Genomic DNA, 18596 nt, shown 5'->3' with positions numbered 1-18596 from the left:
AATTAAGAAAGATTAAGTGGCAGCATCTTTGTAACATGGTCTGTTTATGAAGTTTTGCACAGTGACTGTAGACAAAGATCATCACTGAATGAAACAAGAGGTGAAATTCATTCTAACAGTCAGCAGATCTGAGACCTGCAGCCTTAAAACTCTGCCACCCAGCAAGAGGTGTTCCATCAAACAAGTATTCCCGGGGTTTTCATAGTTCAAGAGCTATAAACAAGAAAGATGCACTTTACTCTCACCCAAGCAGCTTTTCTGACATTCTTTTCTAGAGTACACAAGAAAGAATGTACGTACCTTCTGCCAGGCTGTGTGTATTAGAGAACAGGGGGGAAAAAAGTAAGAGAAGGAATTAAATAAACCTCTCTGTGCTCAGAATGGAAGGAAAGATGAAATATTTTTATGGGGTTTTAGACTTGGAAGAGATTTGCTTTATAGTAATTTTGTTTCATTCTACTTTTACCTTCCTTTATTCACAGAACATGGGGGGATGTAAAGGAATAGTTCAAACAAGCAACTGTTCAAAAGGAAACTAAAGAAAACGAGGGTGAAGGAGAGAACTAAGAATGCAGAAAACTACTGCACTACTTAAAAGCATCTCCCTACTTTAGACTACTACAGAGGGATGCTAAAGCCAACTTCAGAGGACCAGCTTGGCTACCTGCCAAGATTTGTCAAATTAACAAGCAAAAAAAGGGAAAGCATCCTTGATTAACTATTTTTACCTGCATCCATGTTTTCCCCTTCTTACATATCCTGCATCAGTGTATCTGAAAAATGTGAGTCAGTTGCTTTAGGAACAGGTCAAGGAAAACCAACTGGTCCTACTGGGTCTCGCTGGAGCTGCTCAGCTCCCGCAGTGCTCAGGATCAGGGCCACACTTAGGATGGGAGTACACTCAACAAGTCCTGAGGAATACATTTGCAGGCACAGCAGGAGGCACTTACATTATTAAACCTGCTATCTGAACTGTTACTTCCAGCCTGAGTGATTGGCCTTGCTGCTGCTAATTAACCACATCAACATCGTCAGATACTTCTTTGTCTTAATTCACTATTGAAACTATGGAGAGCCTAATCTGTAGTAGGCAACCTTAGAGCAAGAACTGTCAGACTGTGCAATATCTCTCATTTCTCCCAACAAAAATCACTTTCCTTCATTGTCCTCCCTATTTGATGCAGAGCAAAGTCAGGGAAATTCATGTTCAAGGTCTCTAAATATTTTTTAAAATCTACCCATCATTCACATGACAAAACTAAAGCAAACACATTAATGAACAGTTAAGAGTAATGAAATTGAATCTACAGGCTGTTGACTCTTCTCACACTTTGTTTTGCTTTTGATAAGGGATGTGAAGCATCATTATCTGTTTGCCACATCACGTTTATATTTAAAATGTCCTGGGGAAAACATTGGTTTTCATTAAAACTTTCTGACAACTTCAAGCTTTCCTTCTCCATAATAAATCATTACCTAAACTTTTAAGTCATACATCTAATTTCATAAGGGTAACTGGAACAGCTTTTTTTATGCAGAATCAAATATGCAAAATGTTCATTCTGTTATTGCTTGGAGAGAAAACACAGGTAGCGAATTCTCAGGTTGTCATGATAAGAGAAGACTGTCTTCTCAGATAACCAGGCTCTCCAAATTCCAAGCCTGCCATAAGAGGATTTTATGTAAACTCACAAAAGAGCTCCCAAGTTACGTGGGATCTGAAGTGACTGCTATTTATTTGAGAAACATCAATCTGAAGAGGTACAAACACACTTTAAATTCTGCAGCAGGTGCACAAGCTGAGAAAGAAAGCTGAAAACTCCATTTTCTGCTCCATAATTATTCTAATTGTAGAAAATTTCTCTCTTTTATTCCTTCCCTACAAATACATGTAAAAGGTACGTGACTTCCACTCCCTCGACACTTTATTGCCTCACAGAAAGTGACATAACTACTCTCCTTCTGAAAAACACTTAGTACCTAAATTTTTTAACACATATGAGTGTTTTAAAACACTCAAACTTTCCAGAACACCAAAAAGTTTAAAAGCTGCAAAACCTAAAGACATGCTTTTTCTTTCCATTTTGAACTGCAATTCTCTTTAAGTACATTTACACACATAGACTCTTACACACACACACAAACACAGACTCTTACACACACACACACACACACACAAACACAGACTCTTACACACACACACACACACACACAAACACAGACTCTTACACACACACACACACACACACACACACACACACACACACACAAACACAGACTCTTACACACAAACACACAGAAAGCACATGCCTTGTAATAGAACAAAAATACCAGGGATTACTTCTCAACTTCCCCACTGCTCTTAGCAAGCTCAAAGAGTCTGCCTGGCATTTTCTGTGCACTAAGTTCCCACTGCATTAATGACATCTTAGACACAGTTAAACTTACATTTTTAATCATGTTACTGTAGTTTCTTCCTTGGTTAAAATTTCAGTATCTGACATTGCAACAAACATGAATGCCTCAACACCTGTAACCACCTTGAAGGTCCCTAAGCTATCTTCGTAAAGAAAAATGCTTTTAAAAGACATAATTTTGCTGGGAAATAGTTTTTTATGACTTAGGTGCATAATTTTATATATGCTTTCTTCCCTATCTAATAACAGTGGGCAAACTGCTACACAATGAAATAATTTAAAACAGGGTGTATGCTCTTACCATAAATTACTAAGAATCAAGATCTCAACATCAACAATATAAAACATGCTATTTAAAAGTCTGTATACTTTTGAAAGCCAACTGTACAATCAGAACTGGAGTCTATGACAGTAACCAATCAGCTTCCCCCAGTGAAATACATTGCACTGATTTATCACAGATCAATATTAAAGTACTGGCAAGCTGTGTCCTGAAAGGTTTCCTTGTCACTCTACAGCAAAGGAAAAACATGCACTCTATCAAGGCTAGACACAATCCTGTGCCACCAAAATAAATATCTGAAGTTCAGTAGTGCAAAATTCACCATCACCCCCACCCATGCCCCATCTGCTTACTGGTGATCATTGTTTATTCAGTGTGGGGAAGAAAGGAATCACAAGTCAAATCTTCTATAGCAGCTCTATACAAAAGTATTTTTAATATGAATCCTTTGAATAATCTATGTAAAAAACCCTCACAACATTCATACCCTTCTTTCATTTCTATCAATTAAAAATTAGAAATTTCTTTTCAGAGCTGAATCTGTAAATGTTGCTTGCACTCTGGTAAAAGAGAATTTCCACTAGGGCAAAAGATTCAAACTTAAGAATTTATAAAAGAAAGCTGCTTTTATAATACTAATTTTTCCAAGCAGAGTGCCTTAATATGGGAAAGGTGTATCTTTTCTTACACTGTTAGTATTATCAGGATCTCTGACAGACATGCCTTAATGATAATACTGCTTCTCCTTTTGAATATAGAGTAGTTCTTTCTAACAGCAGCTATGAGGAGTGATGGTAATCTGCTCTCCTTGCTCCCCCAGAGAAGAACTGCCTGAACACCTTCTTCCAAGCCCTCATTAGACAGGATCTTTCCAGACAGGTGCTCCCCTTCTATGCTAATACACCAAGCTGTTCATAGGATATTAAAAGTGAACAGCAGTTCCTTTCAGTTCATGCCAAATTATTTCCTGGCATCAGATCCAGTGTGGCTCTTGACTACATACCTGTATGAGGATTCTTGCTCTGTTAAAACAAAGCAAGAGATAAAAACACACAAAGAGAAGCAACTGCTAAGATTTCCTGACTTAGAGAATTTAAATAATGTGAAGGAGAATCTTGCTGAAGGGCTACCTGTCCTTCTGCTATTTAGGCCAATACAGAGCAATTCATTGTTGCTGCAGTGAATCTTGGCCCCTTGCAGTAGGAACCATCACAGGAAGATGAACTTCCACACATCAGCTGAACCCCTACCATGATGACATTTCACTCTGTATCTGCAACAAGTAGTAAGAAACTACTGTTGGACACTTTTAAAACTGAGATCTCTCATGGAAACCTTTCAGTACTAAAAGGGACTTGCAAGAAAGAAGGGGACAAACTTTTAGTAGGGCCTTTTGCAATAGGTCAGAGTGGTTCTAAACTAAAAGGAGGTAGATTTAGACAAGGTGTTTTTTACACTGAAGGTGGTAAAATACTCGCACAGGTTGCCCAGACAAGTGTGGAAACATTTAAGGTCAGGTTGAACAGAGCTCTGAGCAACCTGATAGAGTTGAAGATGCCCCTTCCCTGCTCATTGCAGGGGGTTGGATCAGATGAATTTTAAAGATCCCTTCCAACCCAAACCATTCTGTGATTCTGTGCAGGTCATCTGTCACTTCACTAACAGCTGCCCAGAGCTGAGGGTGCCTGAGACAGGGATAATATTGTTACTAGAGGCAATCACAGATATATTCCTTCTGTAAGCAGAATGTCAATAACATGTACAGTTAATGCTATGTGCAGTTATTTTAGTATGTACCTGATGAAGGATGAGCTATGACAAAGGATTCCCTTCAACAGAGGTAGCAGAAATGAATTTATTTTTCCACCACTAGGCATACCAAAACTGATGAACAAAATACATGCACAGAAAGAAAAAGTAACGTTTTCTTTTTTTCTATTAGATTGGAAAAGGAATGAAAACCCCCCCAAACCTATGTCATACAATCCAGTTAATTAATGCAAAATTGCAGCTGAACACAGTTTTCAACTTTCAAGAGGCCAAAAATCTTACCTTTTTAACTGTCACACCATCCTTTGGAGTTTGCTTTGTTGACAGATTGTACCCAATCATCTGTTTAGCAAGCTGTTCAACAGTCTTAGGGCTACAAACAACAGAAAAACATTAGTCTATTGAAAGATATTAAAAGAAACAGTCCATAGCTATTGTAAACAGCTTAAATATTATAAAAAAAGCCATTTATTTATGGTTTTTCAATTTGAAAGACTTACTCTTTGGTTAGATGAACTCCTCCTTTCAATCCACTATTGAAAATACCTTTTCCTCTTCCTCCAGCCAAAATCTGTGCCTTCAGAACAATTTCCTTTGCCTCTGCAAAAAAAAAAAATCACATTGCTATTCTATGGTGTGTCATTTATCAAGCTTATTAACACAAGTTTAGAAAACACTTCCAGGTTTGACTATTTTAAAACAACAAGAAGTTGTTCATAAATAGTGAGCAATAAAACAAGTGTCAATTCAGCATTTTTGTAAAGCAACCTTGAAAAAATAATTGCTTGAGGAAGTTAAGGAATGAACATACAGTGCTTATTAGATGGATAAATATGTCACTCTATGGATCAGAAACATGCTGTTAGTGCTACATGGCCTGCACAACAAACCATACAACCAGCACAGTTTGATGGATTATATTCTGGCACAGTTTCTAAAACATGAATCAGATCATATTTTGCCTTGAATACACAACAAACAAATGCTCATCACGGAAAATAAATTTCGTTCCTTGCTCTGAACACATGTAAGGAAATGTAAGGATGTGGTTCTAAAAGAAGAAATCTCTATCTCCAAAGGGCAGGGGGTGCAGAGCAAGGGCAGGAGTGTGAAAACATTTCCTCTGTTTGTGAGGCATCACTTGAATCTTTGGCAATTTGAGTACAACAGTATCTTAGTAACAAGAAAGTGCAGCAAGACACGGTGACAAAAGCAATTGCACCGTGTCCTACATTCCACACAGAAGCAATCCTGACATCCTTACACAGTAAAACAAGGGGGAAAAGGGGAAAACAACCAACCAAACAAAACCATCCCTCATGATCTCTGCAGCTCCACGGATCACAGCAGCTTCTTGAACCATGAACACCTGCCAGGTGCCTGTAAGATGTTTATTAACACCCAGTACTGTCACATTGCACATTATCATGATTCTGCCACGTTCTTTGCAAAGCCTGAGGCCCCAATATTAACACAGCATTAAGTGTGCCTAGAAAAGGCAAACCTTGTTACCCTTTTCTGGAGTCCGTGCAAATCTCCAACTTCAGTGATGTTTAGATTAGGTCACACCTTGAATCATAACACTCTACCCAAGTAGTAAGAAAACGTAATTTGTTTTTAAATTGACAAAGTTACTGTTTAATTGGCACAGAAGATAGTTTCATTCAAACAAACACAGGCTGTCTAGGTTGTAGAAACATTTTACAGATTACTAAATATAAGTTTAGAGGTGCAGCAATTTCTGGTGCAGACTTGCTCTGACCCAGCATCATCTCAAAGCTCCTGTAAAATAAATTTCAGCAAGTAGGAAAAAAGTTGAATCTTAGGACAGAATAAATATTATTAAACAAATATTCTATTTCCTGCATTAAGGCAAGAATCCTTTCTTAACATAGGTATTGTACTGATGCCGAAGGGGTTTTTGTTCCGATTTTCACATTTTGTAGATTTTAGGAACACAGTAGTTGTAGATTTTTAGAGGGTTAATATTTCTAACAGTTTAAGTTTCATGCTTTTCTATCACTACCCCTGTCCCAGAACAGGGAGCTCAAATTCCTTTAGTTAATTAATCTTGTTTAGACTCCTTTCCAAGGTAGAGCTGAAGGATATCAGAAGGCCTACAAAACAAAACATAAACACAGGTCAGAGTGACCCAGAAGTCAGAACTGGATGGACTCCAAAGGACTTTTGTGTGCCCGAGGAAGAGGAGCTGATGAAGAGAGAGGGTCTTGACAACCCCAGACCCAATTCCAGGAGGTGGAACAGGGGTGGGACTGGGGCTGGACTGAGAAATGAGTAAAGCAATGACTGGAGGGATCTTATTATAAAAGCCATGGAAACAAGAACTGGGACACATGCATGTCATCATGTATTCCTGTGGGCTTTAGGCCTGTGATATTAAAGGACCTTTACTTTTTATCTTACCCTACACTAACGTGGCTCAAAGTCCTGTTTTTGGGGGGGTCACTCACGGCATCAGTACTTTAACACATTTATTATTATTATTATCATAATTATTAACAACACAGGTACTGTTCTCAAAGATGCTCAATTTCCAGGCTTCTCCAGGCTAAAATCCCTCCACATGTTTATCCATCCAGTAACATCTGACATATATCACTGTGAACTGTAAGCACTCTCCTTGAAAATACTTCATGTATTCCAATATATTCATGTTCTGGGCTCCCTATTACTCATGCCACAGCAGGGCAGATAACAAGGAAATTTAAATGCAACAAAAAGTTTTATATCAAGTGTTTCCGAAGCACTCAAATTATTTAGATGAATTAAAACTATAAATCACTTTCCAACCTGCAGAATCAAACTCTCGAGTGCAAATAGCTTCTGTGATAAAAAAATCTAATATAGTATTGTTAATAGATGCTGCAAGCATCTAATTAGATCAGTTTTAGCTGCCAAGCATGCTGACAGTGTGAGCTTTGATTGTCAGTGATAGGTGGTATCAGTTTGGGAGTGATCCTCACCCTCATTCCCCATCAACATGCTCTGTGAGCACCGATGATCTCCACTGAGATCCAACAAATGAAGGCAGAGAAGGGAATTAATGTGTACATTTTTATAATCCACTAGAGGACTATCAAAGTAATACAATAACTTCAGAAAAACAACTATCAAACCCATAAACAAACAAGCGAGAAAGTGAGTATAACCACGTAAAGATTAGACCTGAAGAACTAAACAATGTAGCAGCTCAGCAGAGCACAGGACAGAAGGTTCTCTGTGCCCTGCGGGAAACCAACAGGAAGCAATTTAATTCCATAATTATCTGCCCAAACTCTGTAAATGAAGTAAAGCAGCCAGGTCTTATTTTACAGTAACTAGGCTCGAGCATTCAGTGCTTACCAAGTGGCTTCAGTACTCAATGTCACCATCTTATTTAGAGAGTCGATTTCCAGGAATGCTCACCTGAAGTTTTTATGTTGGTTCCTGCCTGAATTCCCAAATTATGTTAAGAAAGACTGTTCCAAAAGAAAAATGCACCTTACCTGGAACACCTGAAGTAATTCACCTTCACTTGTAGAGTTAATACAAATAAATAAATAAAAAGCCAAAGTAACCAAAGTCAGTATTACATCCTTTAAAACCTGAAAGGTGTAACTAATTTCCATTAACACCCCTCCAAACTGTTGTATTAACAATGGAAAAATGTTTTGAGCAGGACTGTATAGTTACAAATACAGGATTTGAAGAGAACCAAGCAGAACCAACACGTCTTTACACCACCATAAAATACAGTTGAATGTTTTTAGCAGCATTTGGTCACTGAGGCTTCCACCAACTTGTGTGCATGTCCACTGCCTGAAAAGCCTTGGGTAAATTTAAAAGCAAAACAAACACACAAACCCCTCAAATAATAAACCAGCTTGCTTCTTAAGTGTGCACATATTTTTTTTTGTGTCACAGATTTAAAATTTTATCATTAAAAACAATACAAAAACCCAACTGCTTTTAAGTGTCACTAATTTAGCAGCAAAGAGCTGCAAACCGCTCCATGCAGATTAATGACACAGTGCTGGCAACAGCGTGTGTTCTTAACTAATTATAACTTGAGTACATCAATATCTCAGACTGAACAGTTTATTCACTGCCTCTTTTATTTGTCTGATTTACATTATTCCACAGAAGAAGAGAGACATGTAGGTGTGGTGTTTAGGGACACAGTTTTGTGGTGGACCTGGCAGTGTTAGGTCAATGCTTAGACTCAATGATCGTTTCCAAGTAAAATGAATCCATGATTCTATGATTTTTAGAGTTCTTTAAAAAAATCAGAGGAAAAATAAAGCTGGTCCCTAACTTGGTTGCCAATAAAAAAGCAAGACCTTTACTCCTCAGAAGCACGCTCAGAATTTAGAATTTGCCAATTGCAGCTGGCTCTCCATTTCTAAAAAAAATTAATCTAACCACATAGCAAAAAAGCCTTCAGCACTTTTTTTCTGTAATAAATTGAGATGTTTCAGCAGGACAGAATAGAACACTGAGGGACAAGCAGCCTGTACACTGCATCCAGCAAGAGCTCTCCTTTCCTCAGTCAGCGCTGTGAATACAAACAGCAGCGATACTTCTTGCAATTGGAATAAGCTCAGTGATATAATGAAAGCCTATTTAAAATCAATAAAATCAGTCCTGCTTTTGGGAGCTATGATTACTTCGGTCCACTGGTACTGCTTGCAGCAAAAATGAACAGCTTGTTCTCAGCCCACTGCTGTGTATATTTAACTACTGAATCCTTGATCGTGGAACAATATAGTGAGAAGCAGAGTTCTGCCAGTTATATGCTATGCTAATTTATTACCTGTGAACAACTTTCCATTATTATTGATATGACTCTGTGACTGCAAATTAGGCGTGTTAACAATTACACTGCAATGTGCTGTAGCTTATCAAAAATAAAGTGATGCAAAGAACAGACCATGTTCCACTGCACAGTAATAGGTCTCATGCTCTCCTGTTTAGGAACAAAAGGTTTGCTACCTGAGAGAGCTCAGGACTACTTTGACAAGGTATCCCACACTACAGAATCAGAGCTTGGGACAAAGGGAGGAGGTCTCACACGAATTCCTAATCACATTTCTGTCTCACCATGAGACTTTCAGCAGTTCAGCTTCTCCATCTGCAGGGGCTCTGTGTAAATTAATTAGTGTCTGCACCTTCTTGAAAAATGCAGAACCTGTTTCAGTATTACATTAGTGTATTTTTGCCCCAGTGTAAGGCACCTGAGCACAGAAGGGCTGACTCCAAAACCTGGCAGCAGCAGCAAAGTGTCCAAGCCAAGTGCCCCAATCTCTCTTGGAATGAGCTTTGCACACACTGCAAAGAAGATGAGAACAACTCAGTGCCGTAGGAACAGCACAAGGAAGACAAATTGAGGACATGTCAAATCAAGGTTTTACAGAAGCCCTGTCCCCTTACTGACCCAAACACTGAGTTTCTAAAGACAGAAGAGTTGTTTTCACAAAGGCAGCTGGGATTGTGCAGACTCCTCTGTCCTGCAGGATGCACAGAGGATCTCAGCCCACTGTGGCCAGGCAGTCACTGCCTGCAGGAACTTCACCGATCCTCCTTCTTTAAGCTGTGCTTGATGAGCAGAACTCCTGCAGTGCTTCCTCCTTCTCAAATGCTGAAAGAGCTAAATGAAGCACATGAGTCTGCAATGAACTCCAAACTGTGAAGATGAATTTACCTGGTAAGGCTGCTCTGAGAGACACAAATCATGCCTCATTTGAGCAGCTTCAAGCTTTGCTCTGGCCAGGCAAGGATTAGTCCACATCTCTTTCATGATTGTTTAGAATATGACTCCATGAAGGACTGGCTGGAACTATCAATTCTATTTCCCAATGATATAAGCTAAACATTGATTTCCTAAAACACCACAGTAAATTCAGTGCTTCCTTTCCCAAAGTAAGGGGTTTTCCCTCTACTCTGCTTAATAATTTTGCTTCCTTAACATGAAGGTTCGGGAGGACAGGGCAGCCATTATAGACATTTTTTTACAGCAATGACACTTCATTTTGGACAACAAAACAACCATAAAGATACAAACAAATCCCAGAACACCTACATGCTGTTTCTACTTCAGCTTCCTCACCACTGTTGATGTAAACCCACCAATGCCCAAGTGTCCTGTAAGGGTTCTAGATAGACTGTCCCAAACTGCACCTCTGCAGCTCAGAGCTTTTCTTCCAAAATGAAGGGTTCCCCTCACAAGCTTGCTTCTTTGCTGTTTTAATGCTACCCCTACCAGCTGAGCTTCCAGCTTCCCTTTGGGAAAGACTGGCTATAATTAATTTTCCAAATTTTAGCCACCCTGTTACACTGCTCAGGCAAGACTCTGTCAGATGCTCATTACTTTTTAACAGTATCCCTACCCAGAGACACTTGGGCACACTTACTTCAGCAAGGAAAGAAGGGAGAAGAATAAAAGCAATAAGGAAGATCATAACAAATATAATGCAATAATACAAAAACTGTAATAAAGTCCAATTCCCAAACTGAACTCTGAATTTTAAAGTTGTGTTAATAACTTTTCACACCAACTTGCTCTGAAACCTGAGACAGCTTTTCCTGAGGAGAAAGTATTGCTGCCAGTCCCACTGCTCCCCATCTTCTGAGAGTTCCAGGGATGCAGCATCTGAGACAGTTCCCACGCTCTGCCAAGTGAGCAGATTGAGATGAAAAAGAAGCTGTCCACAAGACACCTCCCACATCTACAAAACTATTGTTGTGCTTAAAGACCTTTAGAATGAAGATAAACAATTGATTTTCCCCTCTCCCCCCCCAATTAATTTTGAACTCTCTTCCTCTGTTATTTTCATCCTTCTGCTCCGTAACACCAAAAAGAATTATGTTCTTACACATTCAGTTTCTACAACCTTTGGTTCACAGACTAGTTTAGAATTAAATAAATTATCCTTTTTATAACTCCATACTTTTGAATATATTGTATATTTATTGCTAGATTATAAGCCTCATTAAAATCTATAATGATAAATTAGTCAGTCTCTTGATTCTGTCACTACTGTTATTAATTGCTTTCATAACCATTACTACGCACTTCACCGGTGATAAAAATTTTAAAGTTAGATAAAATCAGCTAAGCTAAAGCTCACTCTCAATATTGCACTCTTAAACCTTCTCAGAGTAAAAGTAATCAAGTATTCACACATCCTACATTTAAGTTAAACCTGATAAATTACTTATACAACAAATGGAGCCTCACCAGATCCAGCACCACCACTACAACACACAGAAAAATAAGCCCATTAAATGCAGGGATCCAAAATACAGTTCTCACATTAAAATTGTTTATTGTATATGCTTATTTAAAACTCCATGGGATATCTTATTTGTGATACTTTTCAGCCTTCAACAGCTTCTTTTTTCAACCTAAATTCTCATTATTTTTTACATAAATTTCCTCTGTAACAGACAAGGAGTTTAGAAAAATTACTATTTTCACATTTGCTTATGAACTCAAGAGCAGACACAGCTTGAAACTCAATCAGGAAGAAATTCTTCATTTGGAGGAAGAGCAGTGAAGTTTACAGACAGGAGAGCAAAAGTTCTTTCTGCCAGTTCTCAGGCAACATCCATTCAATGGGCAGAGCAGAGAAGGGTGTAACCTCCCCCTGTACCACAGCACAGCAAACACTGAACAAAAGGGAAAAATCCATGCAAACTCATCCAGGATTCTTCCATCATTATACCCACCAGCTCCACTGTTGCTACTTCTAGACTTCAATATAGTCTTTATATTATGCTCAAGTCAATATTATTTTTCTCCTCTTCTGATGATTTCACTTTAAGAGACAGCAAAAGCAAGCAAAGCAGACTTTACCTTCTGTATTAGTTGCAATCCCTGTGACCTGATGATACCACCATGGAAGCTCCTCAGGATACTCTGTAAGTACTGAGAAATCTGGGCATGCAAAACCCTGTGCTTTAGTACACTTGTTTTCCTTATAATAAAAAATACATGAATAAACCACCAGACTCGCTTTCTAAAAGCACTGTCATTCAAATATTTGACAATTTTACCACATTTTTAACAAGACATTTGTCTCTACACTTCCCTTTTCCCTAAACTACAAAAACCCCCAAAAGAAACAAACCAAAAAAACAACAAAAAACCTCCCATAGTGAAATGAATAGACTTAAGAGTTTTCTTTGCAACTTTACCTTTTAAAGCTTACAGGGATTTCAGGTCTTCCTTGCCAAAATACCATGCAAACATTTTTTTCCCCCAGTAAAACATATTTTAAGGTTAGCAGACTCCAACAGTTCAACTGCATCCTAAATTCTTGACTGAATACCATAACACGATTTGTTTTAATACAGCCCAGGGAACGTTCTTTATGCAATCTGTAGTGTTGAAGTCAAGCAGCCATTAGGAACAAACACTGTTCTCGCCCCTCACTGCAACAATACACACACCTGCTTGCCTGGAACACACTCAAAATTTCATTCTTTCTGATTATATGTAAGGCACAAAAGACACAAAGCTATCTCTGACTGATTCTCATTCTTTTACCCGTTATTGAGCTGCAGAGATGACTTGGAAAAAATTGTATGTAGTGTAGAATATATAAAAACTGAGAAACATATCTTAGTTTTTTTCATACTTCAATTTTAAGCATAAAGGAGTTGTTGCAAGATATTCTCAAAAATGGAGCATGAAATAAGAAACTTAAGCAAGAAACCAGGGAATTCATGTGCTAATAAAAGCAAGTTAATATGAATCACAGAATCACAGAATGGTTTGGGTTGGAAGGGACATTAAAGATCATCCTGTTCCACCCCCTGCCATGGGCAGGAACACCTTCCATCAGCCCAGGTTACTCCAAACCCTGTCCAACCTGGCCTGGGACACTTCCCGGGATGGGGCAACCACAGCTACTGAAAATTTACCCTTTTAGCAAAATTACCATTTCCCTCCCAGAGACAGTTCCAGCTCTTAGCCTTGTATCCCTCCCTGGGTTTTTGTTTCATTGTGTAGGGCTCCATTAGATGCCACACATTTTGCTGTTCAGACCATAAATAAGTCAATCCACACCCAAAACCAGAAAGATGCAAAAGAATAGCAAATCTGGCAGTATTTTGATCTGAATCAAGCCCAGTAGTATTGAAATGTCCTCCAGTAGCCTGATTCATTATCCAACTTACTCAGTGGAATTAAGTACAAAGTTTTCAATGTATTGCTGAAATAATTTATTGAAGCTCTGAAGAGAATCATGCTAGACTGGTCATTATCTGGGAAACATCTGGATGGGAAAATGATCACACAGAAGAATTTATGTCTGCCTCAGTAGTGCTAAAGACAGAAAGTTGGAAAGAATTACACTTTGGAGTTGTTACTCTGCATATGAACTTGATTCCTGGCCCTGATTTTGAAGGAAGACACTGATTTTCTATTCCCTACCAAAACAAAGCCCCACTTTCCCCTCCCCACAACCAGTGACCACCAACAACACTTCCCCCAAATCTTCTGCCCTACTGAGAGACAGAAATTACACACCCATATTTAAAAAAGGACGTTTCTAATTCTGTGGCATTTGTCTCATTTACTGAGGTATTTTCTAGTTGAAGAAAATCAAACTCCACAATGCAAACAAACAGTATCTCACTTGGAAGAAAGAATCTTTCTCCAGCACAGCTTCTCACAGACACCTGAGAGCAGGTGGGGAGCCAGATGGAGAAGGAAAATCCAGTCACCAAGACGCTGGGCTGAGGGATTGCACAAGGCTATGTGACATTAAGTTCTTTTGCTGCTGTAAGTGGGACTTAAATGATGAACAGGTATGGCTCTGGCCATCTGGAGGAGCAATGAATTTTACCAAGAGTGAAAAGAAAAACCAAGAAGAAGGAAACTATCAGAACTGGTTCTAATGTTTCACTCCTGTCAAAAGGAGGTTAACTAATGGGACACCCTGGGCAAAAGCTCATTCGTTTCCAGAGCGACAGATCTAGAAAACAGATTTATCCAAGTTTGAAACAGAGAGAGAAAGCTTGGCACATAAAGGTTTAAAGAATGCAAGAGACAATGGAATACAAAAATAAATGGAAGTGATATATTTAAAATATTAAAATTAATATGCATTTAAAAAGAGTTATAGAAATGCTGAAAGCAGAATAACCACCATATCTATTCCTGGAGATACTTTCCTGCACAGTTTGATCTTCCTAAGGATTACTGATGTTAGATTTTGTGTTATCTTGCTTTTCATTTTGTAAGAAAACCCAACTGTATTAAAAAGTATAGAAAGAATTATTTTAGCCCTCTGGCTACTGGTAAGTACTAACTACTGTAAGCAGAGCTGTTTTATAACCTGATGTCAGATCACACCAGTAATCACTAAATCCAACAACCACGAGAGAGGATGCACTATCATCCTCCTCTTAGTTTTGTTTTCTCATCACATATGTGAAATAGAAGCAATTGCCAAAATAATCTAATACTGGAAAAAGGTTAAGAGGAGACCCATTGTAAGAATCTATTAATTCTAATTCAATATTTCAGACTTAATTACTCCATACAAAGGCCATCCACTGATCAACAATACACTGGCGAAATTGGATTCAATGCCCAAAGAATTTTGTTTAGAACATAGTTTCAAATCTGTATTACCCGAACAATATTGTTTTTACAGCTCCACAGCATTACCCCACCCATACCATTCCTTCACACACGTGGTGTGCCAAGACATTCAACATAAATCCATTCAGAATACATCCCTGACAATGTTAATTAGCCCTTCAATTTCCTTTGGTTATTTTTTTCTAGATTTCTTTTTTGTTCTGTAATATTTTTCTTAGTATCACACCATCTGCAGACTTTTTCAAAAACCCTGGAGAAAGGCAATTTAGGGAATGTTCCAGATCAGGGGGGTGGAAAGGCAACAAGAAGAAAAGAAACCCTGCTGTGCTTTTCATAGCTTGGTAATTCTTACAGTCTTTCATCTTGGTGATGTCTTCTTTTTAACACCATTGTGTTGAAAGTCTCCAATTTTGAATGTGCCAGAAGGAAGATAATGCAAACTTTACAGATTCAGCTCTGCAGACTCACTGCATATTAGGAGAGGTAGAGAGAAAAAAAAATTGAGGTTTAAATTGTTCCCATGAGTTCCTGAACAAAAGCCCCAAAGAAAACAGAACTTTGAACAACTTAGTTGGGCAGAACAAACAAGTTTCTACTTGTCAAGAGACTTTCATCCCAATATGAACCTTTAATTCATGAACCCAAAAGAAAATATTAATGATTTAGATCACACAGTAAAGCAACTGTCAAAATATATGTTGTATCCCTGATTTTAACCAGTAGCTTGGCAGATGAACCATTCCTGACTGTGCCCAGTACCAACATATGCAGCTTCTCTTCTTGGCTCGGCCTCTCCCTGCCACTTAGTTTTCTCTGTGGGTTTCTAAGGAGTTGCTTGTTATTATATGCAGCTACAACATGCTCTGTATGAGGACACTGGACAAGCTGTTAATTCCATTAACTTAATAATAGATTTCTGAGTGTGATTTCCGCTAATTTCATTTTCCTCATTCCATGAGAAGCCAAAATTACAAACAGCCATATGGTGCTTCATAAATAACAATTAAAAATTATTTTCTGATATTCAGGCACTAAAAAAATCCCATACAAATACATATGGTTGGATTTATATAAACGAAATTAAGCTTTGGAATGTTTGCACACGTCCAGAATGCTTCAAACACTTCCTCAGCCTTTTCCCCATTCACGCATTTCTGGTCCATGCAAGCCACTGAATGTTACAATTAATCAGTGTTTGCCCCAAGGATCACAATTAAGGTTTTCCTTCTTTAAGTGGAACTTCACAACAACAGCTTCTGCAAGGATCTGTGTAGAACAAATTGTGTTGTGATTCTGATACTCTTCACATTCACCTACACCATGGATGTGCCAAAGGGGCAGTTCCTGCCCAGCCATAAGTACCTGGCAGAGCTCAGTCAGTCAGAGCAATGATGTCCATGGGTTGGAGACCAGACTGGAGCTTGTCAGCTTCTACTGGACTTTGTAATTTTCCAGGGAGTACCCAACACAGCAGCTGAGGAACCAGCCCACTCCAAACCACTGAGACTTAAGCTGCTGCTCTAAGTGACCCTGTAAGAGCCACCACCTTCCTGCCTGCCCTTTATTACATCTCCTGTATGTGCTGATTGTAGAGCAACTCAGTCTGAGAGTCTTGTCTGAGAATCTGAAGTTACATAAACTCTTAAAAGTTTTTTACTGAAAAATGGAAATTAAAAAAACCCAAAAATCTACCTGTGTCATCACAATTTTATTTTTTTTGGAATAAACATATATAATGGGAGAATTTTCTTTAGAGGCAGCTGAGTTAACTCCTTTTACAGCTATCCACTACTAGAAATCAAACTGACGGGTAGAGTTGGGGACATATCTATATCTACATACCAGTTGGGGCAAACAAAGCACACATCCACAGGAGGGGTGAGTCAACTCATGCAGTCCACTGCTTGCATTCCCCTTCCCTGGTATTCCATTAGGCATTTCATGCTGGCATTTGCTGTCAATTTTCAAGAACCCGTAGCATGGTCTGTACAACTCAGACAAAGTTAGAGCATGACATCCTATAGCAAAAAATATCTGGCATCAGCCTGGGTGCAGAACAGGCCTCCACAGATGACGCCTCAGCAGAAAAGAGCTACAACCCTCCAGCAGGATCCACCACCTCAAACACAGTCAATCATTTGTTCATTTTGCTTTTCAGAGCTGCTTTGGAAAGTTCTCTGGGTATCTAAACTAAAATATCACACATTCCTAGAGAAAACAGAGCCTGAAAGAAAACAACAAATGCCTAAGTAACTTGTACACTTCAGTGCACATTTTCCTCAATTAATAGGGGATACATTGAAGTACTTCCTGAAGATCTTTTCTTAAGAGGCCTGCATGTAATTAGCTGATTAAGGTTATACGAAAAAACAACTGTGTTTCATGTTTCCAGTAGTAGGTGTCCAATGAAATCATGGGAAGGAGTGCATCCTACAACGTAATTTTAATACTTGAATTTATGAACCAATTCACCCTGGATACACATCTCTGTAGCCTTCTCCTAACAGTAATGAGTTATCAGGCTGGAGACAGAGGGAAGAAAATTCAAATCCTGTTCTGACAGCCTACAGAGCAAAGCCTGAGTCATAACACTCTTTTTGGTTGCTAATACAGTCCCAAGCATAAAAGAGTAATATAGTCCCAGTGGCTGAGTTTGAACAATTCTACAATGAAAGTAAAAAGTGGTTCCACCTTGGAAAACACAAGTGTTAACTAAAAGGAGGTTACTCTTTGAGCATTAGTGACATTACAAGCCTCACTGAGGTTTTAACTCCCAACAAACACTGGAAAGCAACATTTTACCTCAGTGATATAAAATTGTACATCTTGGTGTAGAGTCATTTATCCCAAAGTGACAAGACACAATCACTGTTTTCATTTAAATTAAGGATATTTCAGCAATTATTAACCATACTCATAGTTTTCTCATTTTTTTCCCCAAGAAACATTATCTTTAGCATGTGTCCTGAACAAACCTGCATGAATCTAAACCATTCCCTGTTTTCTTTTGGGGCACTTTCTTTGTTAACACAATCTATTTTTTCTTCTTTGTATATACAAATTCCTTTGTTTCGCAAGGAAAGACTTTTTCAAATTCACCACAAAAGCAGCTGTTCTGATATTAATGGATTTTTCTTCAAAGTAAATCAGATTCAAAGCCTCTGGACTAGAGTTTTAAAGCCAAGCATTCTGGATACATGAGAAATGAAATCTGATAATGCTCATAATAACTTTCTTTGACTTTATTACCACTGATCTGAAACTGAACATCTGAACCCATGTCTGTCCTTTCTATTGACTAACCAAACTGCTTTTCTGACATCACCTCAGCTGACTCTTGCAGAACCAAGTCTGCATTTGTTAATGGATTTTTAAAGCAGCCGCAACTGAATTAGGGTAGGTCCTACACGCTCATAGCCTGTAGCAAAGTTGAAATAGCAACAATTTCCATGAGTTTTCAGCAGAGGAAACATTGGGAGGCAAACAGATTTAAAGAAAACCCCAGTATGTCAGA

General features: G+C 38.5%; 1 protein-coding gene across 2 annotated transcripts in view; it reads right to left on the bottom strand.

The window, feature by feature from the left end:
- SUCLG2 (succinate-CoA ligase GDP-forming subunit beta) overlaps positions 1 to 18596 on the bottom strand; it is a 114625-nt gene that overhangs the window by 58753 nt on the left and 37276 nt on the right. For both annotated transcript variants that reach the window (XM_071549686.1, XM_071549685.1), the window contains exons 3-4: positions 4971 to 5070; positions 4753 to 4843 (exon numbers count right to left, since the gene is read on the bottom strand). In XM_071549686.1, coding sequence (XP_071405787.1) covers positions 4753 to 4843; positions 4971 to 5070 — 191 coding nt within the window. The remainder of the gene's footprint in view (positions 1 to 4752; positions 4844 to 4970; positions 5071 to 18596) is intronic.

This window comes from Pithys albifrons, chromosome 3 (assembly GCF_047495875.1).
Source record: "Pithys albifrons albifrons isolate INPA30051 chromosome 3, PitAlb_v1, whole genome shotgun sequence".
In the NCBI taxonomy this organism is placed as follows: domain Eukaryota; kingdom Metazoa; phylum Chordata; class Aves; order Passeriformes; family Thamnophilidae; genus Pithys; species Pithys albifrons.
This window is presented reverse-complemented; position numbering and strand designations above follow the sequence as displayed.